Source organism: Emys orbicularis, chromosome 11 (genome assembly GCF_028017835.1).
Source record: "Emys orbicularis isolate rEmyOrb1 chromosome 11, rEmyOrb1.hap1, whole genome shotgun sequence".
In the NCBI taxonomy this organism is placed as follows: Eukaryota; Metazoa; Chordata; order Testudines; family Emydidae; genus Emys; species Emys orbicularis.
Window position 1 is genome coordinate 1,684,381 of NC_088693.1, and position 11,625 is coordinate 1,696,005.

The following is an 11,625-nucleotide window of genomic DNA, read 5'->3' on the forward strand; positions in this document are numbered from 1 at the left end:
ACGAGCCACCTGACACGTCTCGGCTCGGAAACCGTCGCAGGCTGCACGGGTAGCCCAGAGCTGGAAGTGATGTGAACTCGGCCAGAGCAAAAAGCCTTTTACAATTCCCACGAGCGGTTCAGTTTCTAACTGCAGGCCCCTCCCTGCCCCACATGGTGCAGCAAGGCAGAGAGCGGGCAGGGCTCCCCTCAGACACAGCCAGGCCCTGCGGCCGTCACATCCCTGAAACACACGCCCAGTCTACGTGTGTTTCTGGGGTTCATGTGGACACAGGAAGCCATGGATGGGTCTGAAATAATCTGAGTCGAGGTGGTCTCTGCATGGAATTTCACTGCTGCTGCCCTGAGCTGGTGTAACAGGGCTCGCCCCTGCCAGGGCGCCCTCGTGTGGCCAACAACAGCAAGGCAGAAAGTTCCTGCCTCGGTTTCCCTAGGGCCATCGGAGCTGCCCATCCTCCCCGCCACAGATCAGACCAATGGTCACCTCCCCTGCCTGGGAAAGGAATGTCATCCCTCCTAGAGTCCAGTTCAAGCCCTGCTTCTGGGCACAATTTATTTGTATCAGTGCAACCCTCAGCAGATCAGTCAGTCAGACAATTCCCAAAGCCCCAGAGTAAAATGCAGCCATTCCCCACCCCCGTTCCAGGGGCCGCCTCCAGACTGCCCACCGGAGATCCCCCACCTGCTGCATTTCCCAGTTCTTCTGCCTCCCTCCCCGGGCCAGCCACCTGCGAGTGGACAGGCCTCTTCCCCAGTGCCAGAGTCCCTATTCCAGGGCCTCCGTGCCCCTGGCAGTTCTCCGCACTTGCTGCAACTCTTCTCCCACAGCCCCAGCTCAGGCTCCTGCGAGCGAGCTCCCCACGGCACTCCACTCCCCAGGCCCCTTCACGGGCAAGTCCTGCCGGTGCTGAGCAACTTCTCTTGGGAACCTCCCTCTGGAGTTAAGCCTCTTTCTCCCGGCCCAGCCTGCCCTGACTGAGCTGGTTGTGATGGGTTCAGTCCCAGAGACCTCCTTGGGACTGTCACCTGATGTGCTGAAATGACCCCTGAGCCCATTTTCCCCACCAGCTTGGGACTCCAGAACCCTGCCTTGTTGAGCCAGACACTCTAGTCTGCTGCAACACAGACCCAGGTCTGGGCCACGCCCCCAAAGCTGCAGGCTTTAACCAAAAACTGCTCAGCAAGTCACCTATCTCCAGCCCCCAGACACCCAGCTCCCAATGGGATCCAAACCCCAAATAAATCCATGTTACTCTGTATAAAGCTTATACAGGGTAAACTCATAAATTCGCTGCCCTCTATAACACTGATAACGAGATATGCACAGCTGTTTGCTCCCCCAGGTATTAATCAGTTACTCTGGGTTAATTAATAAACAAAAGTGATTTTATTAAGTATAAAAAGTAGGATGTAAGTGGTTTCAAGTAATAACAGACAGAACAAAGTAAGTCACCAAGCAAAATAAAACAAAAATACGCAAGTCTAAGCCTAATACATTAAGAAATTGATTACAGGTAAATCTCACCCTCAGAGATATTCCAATAAGCTTCTTTCACAGACTAGACTCCTTCCTAGTCTGGGCCCAATCCTTTCCCCTGGTACAGTCCTTGTTAGTTCCAGCAGGCACCTTAGGTGTTAACTAGGGGTTTTCTTATGACTGCAGCCCCCTTTGTTCTGTTCTAAACTCTTTTATATCTTTGGCACAAGGCAGGAATCTTTGGCTCTCTGGGTCCCCACCCCTCCTTCTAAATGGAAAAGCACCACGTTTAAGATGGATTCCAGTATCAGGTGACATGGTCACATGTCCTGTGAGACCCCAGCCTCCATTCTTCCAGGGCTGGCCCGCACACACCCAGGAAGGTTTGCAAGTAAACAGAGCCATTGACAACCAATTATCCTAGTCAATGGGAGCCATCAAGCTTCCAAACTACCATTAATGGCCCACACTTTGCATAATTACAATAGGATCTCAGAGTTATACTTGATATTTCTAGCTTCAGATACAAGAATGATACATACATACAAATAGGATGACCACACTCAGTAGATGATAAGCTTTGTAATGATACCTTACAAGAGACCTTTTGCATAAAGCATATTCCAGTTACATCATATTCACACTTATAAGCATATTTCCATAAAACATATGGCGTGCAACATCACACTGGTGTCTCCCTTTGCCCTGGGGCCTCGGTGCGGACCTTTTGCTCAGCAGGATTTCGCAGCTCTGGCCGGTTCTCTCCCACAGCTCCCAACTCCCGCTGTCTCCACGCAGCTCTCACCAGCTCTCAGAGGCCCCCTATCAGGCTCCGTTGGGAGGCAGCTAACTAGTCCCAGGTGAACTGGGCCCGTTCCCTCTTACAGGGGCCAGTGACCCTGGGACAACAGGTGATTTGGGGGTGGGAGCGGATATTGGTGTCGGGGGTCTAGGCCCTTTGATCCCTGCTGTTTTGGGGCGGGGAAGATCCCTGCAAAGGTGTGAGCCAGGAGTGGGATGTTTAACATAGTCCCCTGGCTGGCCCAGGCCTCTCTTCTCAGGAGCCGTCCCTTGGCTCTGACAGGCTTTCTCGCTATCGCCTCCTGTTTTGGGAGGGGGTGTTGAGCGGGGTGCAAGGGGGTAGCTCTAGCAGCACTTGGCGCTCTCGGACTCCCTTGGCCTGGCCTGGCTGTGGGACAGTAGCTGCTGGTGGCATTGGTTAGTGATCACCCCTGCCAATGGATGAGGATTGAGTTTTCTTGCCGGCTCTTGTTTGGTCCATAAACTGCCTTTGGTAGTGCTGAGCCCCCGTACTGACTGTGTGCCCTTCCCCAGAGCGGGCAGCTGGAGTCCCCGTCACAGCTCTGGCCATGCTTTGGGACAGTCCTCTGGGGTACCCCGTCACCCCGCTGAGCATATCTCTGTGATAGCTCGTCCCTCACACCATGAATCACAGCAACATTCAGGTTACGCCCAGTCCCAAAGGACCCGTCACTTACACCAGGCCAGTTGCTCTTTAGATCTCACACCAAAGCAAACGCTTGTAGCCAAGCCTGTAATAAACTATACCAAGATTTATTAAATAGAAAAAGGAAACGAGAGAGGTTAAAGCAGGTAAACATATATATGCAAATGAGTTACTATCTTAAATTTCAAAAAGTAATAGAAGCTTTTATAATAAGCAAGTTCTATATCATAGAGTCATAGGACTGGAAGGGACCTCGCAAGGTCTCTAGTCCAGTCCCCTGCACTCATGGCAGGATGAAGTATTATCTAGACCATCCCTGACAGGTGTGTGTTTAACCTGCTCTTAAAAACCTCCAAGGATAGAGATTCCACAACCTCCCTAGGCAATTTATTCCAGTGCTTAACCACCCTGACAGTTAGGAAGTTTTTCCTAATGTCCAACCTAAACCTCCCTTGCTGTAATTTAAGCCCATTGCTTCTTGTCCTATCCTCAGAGGTTAAGAAGAACAATTTTTCTCCCTCCTCCTTGTAACAACCTTTTATGTACTTGAAACTGTTCTCAGGTCCCCCCTCAGTCTTCTCTTCTCCAGACTAAACACACCCAATGTTTTCAATCTCCCTCATAGCTCATGTTTTCTAGACCTTTCATCATTTTTGTTGCTCTTCTCTGGACCTTCTCCAATTTGTCCACATCTTTCCTGAATGTGGCGCCCAGAACTGGACACAATACTCCCGTTGAGGCCTAATCAGCGCGGAGTAGCGCAGAAGAATTACTTCTCGTGTCTTGCTTACAACGCTCTTGCTAATACATTTCAGAATGATGTTTGCTTTTTTTGCAGCAGTGTTACACTGTTGACTCATATCTAGCTTGTGATCCACTATGACCCCCAGATCCTTTTCCGCAGTACTCCTTCCTAGGCAGTCATTGCCCATTTTGTATGTGTGCAACTGATCGTTTCTTCCTAACTGGAGGACTTTGCATTTGTCGTTATTAAATTTCATCCTATTTACTTCAGACCATTTCTCCAGTTTGTCCAGATCATTTTGAATTTTAATCCTGTCCTCCAAAGCACTTGCAACCCCTCCCAGCTTGGCATCGGCTGCAAACTATAAGTGAACTCTCTATGCCATTATCTAAATCATTGATGAAGATATTGAACAGAACCGGACCCAGAACTGATCCCTGCGGGACCCCACTCGATATGTTCTTCCAGCCTGACTGTGAACCACTGATAACTACTCTCTGGGAACGGTTTTCCAACCAGTTATGCACCCACCTTATAGTACAGGTTGCATTTCCCTAGTTTGTTTATGAGACGGTCACGCAAGACAGTATCAAAAGCCTTACTAAAGTCAAGCTATACCACGTCTACCATTTCCCCCTAGCCACAAGGCTAGTTACCCTGTCAAAGAAAGCTATTAGGTGACTGTTACTTATCACCTTATTATCTTCTAGGTGTTTGCAAATTGATTGCTTAATTATTTGCTCCATTATCTTTCCGGGTACAGAAGTTAGGCTGACTGGTCTGTAATTCCCCAGGTTGTCCTTATTCTCCTTTTTATAGATGGGCACTAGATTTGCCCTTTTCCAGTCCTCTGGAATCTCTCCCATCTTCCATGACTTTTAGAAGATAATTGCTAATGGCTCAGATATCTCCTCAGTCAGCACCTGGAGTATTCTAGGATGTATTTCATTATATGTCCTTTAGGACAGTGCTAAACACAGGGGATCTCTTACTTATGCCTAGTAAACCTTGCACCTGAGAGTCCAAGCAGCACAGAGATACAGTTCCTTCTTGTTAGGGATTTTTAGTCCCCTTCTCCCCTGTGCTCAGAGCTGCAAGCTCAGCTGATGGGAGGAATCCACTTGCAAGACTCATCTTCACAGGGGAGAAACAAGCAATCAGGGCCGGCTCCAGGCACCAGCCCAGGAAGCAGGTGCTTGGGGCGGCCAATGGAAAGGGGCGGCATGTCCGGGTCTTCGGTGGCAATTCGGCAGCGGGTCCCTCAGTCCCTCTCGGAGGGAAGGACCGGCTGCCGAATTGCCACCGCGTAGAATGAAGCGGCGCGGTAGAGCTGCTGCCAAAGTGCCGCCGATCGCGGCTTTTTTTTCTTCTTCGCTGCTTGGGGTGGCAAAAAAGCTGGAGCCGGCCCTGCAAGCAATGTCTTTTGTCCTCTTTTTCATCTCACAATAGCCGTAGGGAGTTGGACCTTCCCTGTTGGCCAGGAGATAACACCTTCAGCTGGAGACCAGCACCTCGCACTAGTTAATGTCTCTCTCCTGCCTGGTGAGTTACACAGTCACAGGCTTGCAACACAAATGCTCCTATGTTCCCTTACACCACGGCACACAGCTGTTATAACTGAGATTAACGCTGGGCGCCACTCACAAGCATTCAGTTAAGTCTAAACACTAAACACGTTCTTATCGTTCTAATACCGATTTCACTAGCACTAACACAGGGTAGCCAGACTAGGCCTAGCTATGTATCTCAGTGTTCAGCTAAGACATGGGGACCTTGGCACGAGCTGGCCTCTGGTCTGCCAGCGTCCCGAAGGTCGGAGTTCTATTCCTGCTTTTGCTGAGTTTCCTATTAGCCATGATGTGTGACACAGTCTGATCTCTAAGCTCTTACATGGCACCTGGCATCTGGGCACCTCGGATTCAGCCCAGTGCAACTTTATAACGTTCAGTTAATGCAACATCCATAAATTCCCGCATGACACATCATTAACTCGGTGGCCTAGCCCCAGTTAATTGACTCCTGTTTGTAAAGAGCGGTGACAATGGAAAGTGCTGTCTCAGGGCTGCACACTGCTATTAGCTCAGGGAGGTTCCTTCCTGGTACCTTTGACTTCAGTTCCCATGCCGACAAGTTCCCTGTTTTGCTGCTTTGTCTGTATACTTCTCATGAGCTTGTGAATTTTGAGCAAGCACTTTAGGGTCGCCTGCATCAGTGAGGGCGGGCAGAGGAGGGGTGTCCCTGTACAGAGCCTATGAAATTCCTCCCTTTTTGGACCCATCTATCCATGAGATCCAGGTCACATCCATGTTCCAGTCCCTTTAACACCTCCCACCCTCCCCCTCCCCTTCCTGGCTACTATCTGCTTCCTCAATACACTTCTTGAGATGATTGCTCTGCAGATGTCAGTCCCTGAATATACTGACAGCTTTAACCCTTCGAACCCTGGCACTTTGCAGCCGGCTGGCCCAAGGAGATCTCAGCGTTTGGGGGGTGCGTGGCACTGCGGGTGCCAAAAGGTTAACAGACCCTACGCTTATTTCGGGTGTTTTCTCGCCTGGAGATAGCAAAGGTTGATCCTCTTGTAGAACCAAAAGGGGCAAATTCCATGTGTTGTCAGCTTGTTTTCATCCAAGCCTCTGCCCCCAGTTTCACTACCAGCCACTGGAAGATGTAGGGCGGGCAGGTAACAGCTGTGCTTTGCAGACTTCTAGCAGGTTTTTGAGAGCTACAGAGATCCATTTCCTTATGCATATTAAGGGGGATTCTTTTGGAAAGGAGGGCAAGGTGCATTCCTTGTAATATTACTGGGAGCCACCAGTTGGTGCTGTTAGAGATACTCTTACAAGTTCCATTTAACTGACTAGATGGGCAGATGGATCTTGGAGAAATGTTTGTTGTTAGCTGTGGTGCAGTTCTAAGTGGTTTCCTGCCTGAGTCTCAGGGCTGGGTGTGGAAAGAGCTCCTAGCTACACTCCCACAAACAAGCCACAAATAACACTCGGTGTCAAAGCTTTACATCCTTATTCAGTGCGATGCCGTGCTCCATAAAGAGCAATGACAGGTTTCAGAGTAGCAGCCGTGTTAGTCTGTATCCTCAAAAATAACAGGAGTACTTGTGGCACCTTAGAGACTAACAAATTTATTAGAGCATAAGCTTTCGTGGGCTACAACCCACTTCTTGGATGAACTTCTTGAAGTGGGTTGTAGCCCACGAAAGCTTATGCTCTAATAAATTTGTTAGTCTCTAAGGTGCCACAAGTACTCCTGTTATTTATAAAGAGCAATGGTATCTAAATGGGAATCGGGTTTCGATTTTAACAGGGGCGTCTTGTCTATAGTAGGGTTTAAAACATAAAATCACCTCCTTCCGGTGACACCTTCCATCAGCTGGTGTCGTGAATGCTGGCTGAGGTCAATGGGAGAGCTGTAGGCCGTCCTAGGGGACAGTGTAGTGACTGACGTCTGCACAGGATACTGTGACAGATCTGTAAAGCACCCTGCATCCCAAAAGGCCCAAAGTGCTTTACAAGCCATATGAATCAACTCCTCTACCAGTGGAGGGCAGCCTGCTCAGCAGTGCTCAGTGCCACGGCAAAGTGTAGGACAGGAAGTGAGCAGAACGCCTTACGCAGGGGGGCGCTAGGGAAGTAGAATAGGATTACCAGAGCCAAAGTGGGGCCAGGACTCGGGGGTCAATGTTCAAGGGGCCATGGGCGCAGGCTAGATGTGAGATGCATCTGCTAGAACTGAGCTAAAGTTTGTGACTGGCTCTGAGCCGCCTGGCGGAGAAGTGCTGGAGGCAGGAAATTCCTGTTATAAAGGATGATGCGAACTCTCCTGGCAGTCGCTGGCTCTGGGGACATGGGGCAGATCTCCTGGGTGTCAGACGTTCAGTGTTGAGTAGCATGCTGCAAACTCACGGTGTTAAGTCCACTGGATGCTCCGGCACTGCGGATTTCCTCCCTTTTCTGATGGGCATTACAGCGTCTCCGGGTGGGAAGCTAAAAGCTGATCCGAAGATCCTACCCTCCCGCCCACCTTGGGCCTCGTTCACTGCCACTCTGCCCCTTGTGCTGTCATTGCGCCAGTGCACGGACCGCAGGGTGCCCCACGCGGCCTCTCAGCCCGGACATGCTGCCAGCGTTGCAGGCTGATAATGCTCACGAGCTCTCTCTGCTTGGGGGCGTCTGCCTCAGCCTCGCTCGTCACAGAGCTGTCTCCATGCAGAGACTTGGTGGGACATGCCCAGGGACCTGGCTGCAGCCTGACCCCCAGCAGTCTCTCCCGTCACCCCTCCATCTCCTGCTCAGCACTTCCCACCCCGCCACGGACCTGCTGGTTTCGATAGCTGCTGTTCTCCTGGAGAAGGGCCGTAAAAGTGGAGCCCCAAAGAGCCAATAAAGAGGGCAGAGCGGAGATGAAGGCGGAATCAAACAGTGCGTGCCCTGTCTCTGCCACGCAGGGAGACGAGCCGCGCTGGGTTCTCAAAGACTCTTTTGTTCCCCTCTCTCCTGATTCAGCACGGCCCTGCGATAACGGGTGATTAGCGAGATAGCAGGCCCTGGGCCCCGCTGCACGGGCTGCTGCCCTTATCGCAGACTTTGGCAGCTGGGGGTAATCAAATACACTTCACGCTAATCAAGGAGTTTTCATTTCGCTAACGGAATCGATTTCAATCGCCAAACGACCTTGATAACGTCGCTGCCAGTTTAATATCAGCTGGGCAATAAACCCATTATTGGACGACCAGGCGATGACAGCGACACTTAGCGCTCCGCACCCCCTGCTCTGCCCCGGGGCCGGGGGGCACCGCATTGCCAGCCTGCGCCGGGGTCCTCTGGGGAGCCCTGCTGGCTCTTGGGGGCCGGGATGTTGCCAGGCCGGGGCTCCCTAGGGAGCAGCAATGGCTACTGGGGAGAGGCCTCATTTCCCTGGGACTGCGCCAGGCGTTCCCACATGCGCTGCTCAGTTTCTGCTCCTCCGAAGGGAGAGCGTCCCCGACCGAACCACCACGTCCTAGGGCACATGGGCTGGCCAGTGGGGCCTGGCCCCCGGGGCTGGCCCTGTTCAGCCATGAGAGCCCCACCCAAGCTGGTTTGGGTGCAGAGAGTCTCGGCAGCAGAATCCCAGCTGGGACGGGGCCAGTTTGCAGGGAAATGAGCTGGGCCAGGGGCCCCACCACGGTCTGGCCTCGCGTGACTGCCCCTCTCCGTGCCCCTCAGCGTGTTTGCGATGAAGCGACCCTCAGTGCCCACATGCCACGAATTCTCCTCCTCATGGGCGGCGGGCACAATAGGCCCGGGGAGGCCACGCCTCCCCAAACAGGATGCGGTGCACCTCCCTTCGGGGGCGTGCCGCCGGCCTGCCGCCTTCGGAATGCTGCCGACGAACAGGTGCCTGGGCCATGGCCCCGCCCATGCCCCATGGCCACACCCACGCCCGCCCTGTGGCCACGCCCACATGGCTTCTCTTCCCGTCCCCACTCCACCTCTTCCCCCGTGGCGAGGGGGCCCCTCGGGAAGGGGCTGAGCGGGAGCAGGGCCTGGGGTGGGATAGGGGTGGAGCATGGGCGGGGCTTCGGAGGCTGAGCAGGGGCAGGGCAGGGGGTGGGGCCACGGTCCAGGCACCGGTGGCTCCTCCCACTTCTAGGGAGCTTCGGGCTCTCAGGCCCAGCCTCCCCAAATGCCCATGCTCCTCCCTGCCTCTAGTGACGTCCCGCAGCCCAGGCCCTCACAGCCACCTGCACTGTCCCTCCGCCCTGGACACTTCTTCCATCTTCAGGAAGCGCCTACCCCCTTCCTGCTCTCACCCCCCACCCAAAGGGGCATCAGGCTTCCCTCGCCCATCCCCTCTCTCAAGCGCCCACCCGTCAGCTTCGCAGGGGCATCCCGTCTGCTCCATCCTCCTGCCTCGCCTAACCCTGGGTCACCTCAGCAAAATGCCCCCTTGTCTTCATGGGTCACAGCTCCCAAATTCCTGCTGCCCAGCCCCACCTCCTCCCCCCGCCCTGGCCTTTTCCCAGCAGCCCCGTCTGCTCCCCCGCTGCCCTGTCTAGCCAGGGCCCTTAGCTAGCGCCCGCTGCCAGGGGGGCTCAGCACCTCCCACTCTATAGCAGCCGCCCCCTGGGGCGCCCCCCTGCAGGGCGGAGCAGCGCAAGCGTCCGACTGAGCCTCGCCCACGGTCATGTGCGGTAAAGCGGGACTTGACCCTGGGTCTAGGCACTCAGCACCGGGCGGGGCAGACGCCTGGCCCTGCCCTCGGGGAGGGGCTCGCTGCGGCTCCCAGCCCCCCTCCCCCGCCCGCTGACCTGTGCCCGCTCGTTGCATTTCAGCCCCTCCGCAGTCCGGCCTGATGGGCAAATGCCGCCGGCCCCGCACGGCCTTCACCAGCCAGCAGCTGCTGGAGCTCGAGAACCAGTTCAAGCTCAACAAGTATCTGTCCAGGCCCAAGCGCTTCGAGGTGGCCACATCGCTGATGCTGACCGAGACGCAGGTACGGTCCGCAGGAGCTGGGGGTTGGGAAAAGGGGGGGCAGGGGGGGAGTTGCCCACTGGCCTCCCTCTGCACCTATGGGTGAGGGGCAGGGCTGATGGGCCCTGGGCTCCCGTCCTGCAATGGTGACCCCAGAAGATTTGCCTCTTTTACTAGCACAGCGACTCCATCCAGAAACCGGTCACCCAGCAGCAGGGCCCGTCCCTGCGCTGTCCTCCGGGGCTACTGGTCTGGTACCCTGGTGTGTGTGTGTGTGTGTGTGTGTGTGTGTGTGTGTGTGTGTGTGCGCGCTGTTCTGGGACCCTGGGCTGATTCTAGCCCCTCTAGTCCGTGTGTGTGTGTGTCCCCCCTAACACAATGCTATATCCCTAAGACTCAGCCCGTGGGGGCCCCTCCTAACCCCAACCTCCCGGGCAGCCACGCTCACCATGTTCTAGCACTGGGGATACTGGAATCCCACCCAGTGACCCTGATTCTCCGTAATGCCGTGTCTGTGCTTGGAGTGGGCATTGGGGGCTGGTAGATAAGGTGGCTTTAACCTTTCTGCTCCCTGTATTCTAGGGCAGTGTGGGCACCTGACCAGCCCCCAGTGTAAGTTAGAGCAGCCTCAGCGCTGCTCTAAATGTCTCCCCAGCACCCAGTGGACCTAGGAGGCAAAGGACAGCTGTAGAACTGAGCACTCTGGCCATGCCCTTGATCTACCCCTATACTAGGGGCTGGGATCAGGGCAGGTTTAGGGTGACCCAGGAGGGGGTGATCTGCAGGGCGGGTGACCCGGGAGGGGGTGATCTCCAGGATGGGTGACCCAGGAGGGGGTGATCTCCAGGGTGGGTGACCCGGGAGGGAGTGATCTCCAGGATGGGCGACCCAGGAGGGGGTGATCTCCAGGGCGGGTGACCCGGGAGGGGGTGATCTATTAATTTGTTTGGCTCCTCGGGGTAGGGACTTTCTCACTGGGTGTCGGTCAGCGCCTGGCCCAGCAGGGCCTGGCTCTGCGCTCATGGCAGTATAACGTGTCTCAGTGATAAATGACGACGCGTGTGCCGTGCTCCGCCCTGGGGCTGGCAGCGTGTCAGCGCTGGGAGAGGCTGCCCCCAGGTGCGTGGCTGGGGAAACCCTATAGTCACCCTCCTGTCGGTCTTCTGCAGGTGAAGATCTGGTTCCAGAACCGCAGGATGAAGTGGAAACGCAGCCGGAAAGCCAAAGAGCAGGTGGCCCAAGCCGAGGCCGAGAAGCAAAGAGGGGTCAGCAAAGCCGCCGAGAAGCTGCTGCCTAGCGAGCCGCAGGGGCAGGAGGAGGGCCCTGAATTCAACAGGCACGGTGCCAGCGTGGAGCTCCTGCCCCGCCGCCCCGCAGAGCTCGGCTACAGCCCGGGCTCCTCGTGCTCCGGGGAGGAAGAGGAGCAGATCAGCTCCACGGACAGGAAGATCGGCTCAGCGTTATGA

The 11,625-nt window shown here is 54.8% G+C and overlaps 1 protein-coding gene across 1 annotated transcript in view; it reads left to right on the top strand.

Moving 5' to 3' along the window:
* LOC135885891 (motor neuron and pancreas homeobox protein 1-like) overlaps positions 1–11,625 on the top strand; it is a 31,077-nt gene extending 19,452 nt beyond the window's left edge. Inside the window, exons 2-3 of the mRNA XM_065413815.1 lie at positions 10,021–10,181; positions 11,329–11,625. Of these exons, the coding sequence (XP_065269887.1) occupies positions 10,021–10,181; positions 11,329–11,625 (458 nt within the window). The remainder of the gene's footprint in view (positions 1–10,020; positions 10,182–11,328) is intronic.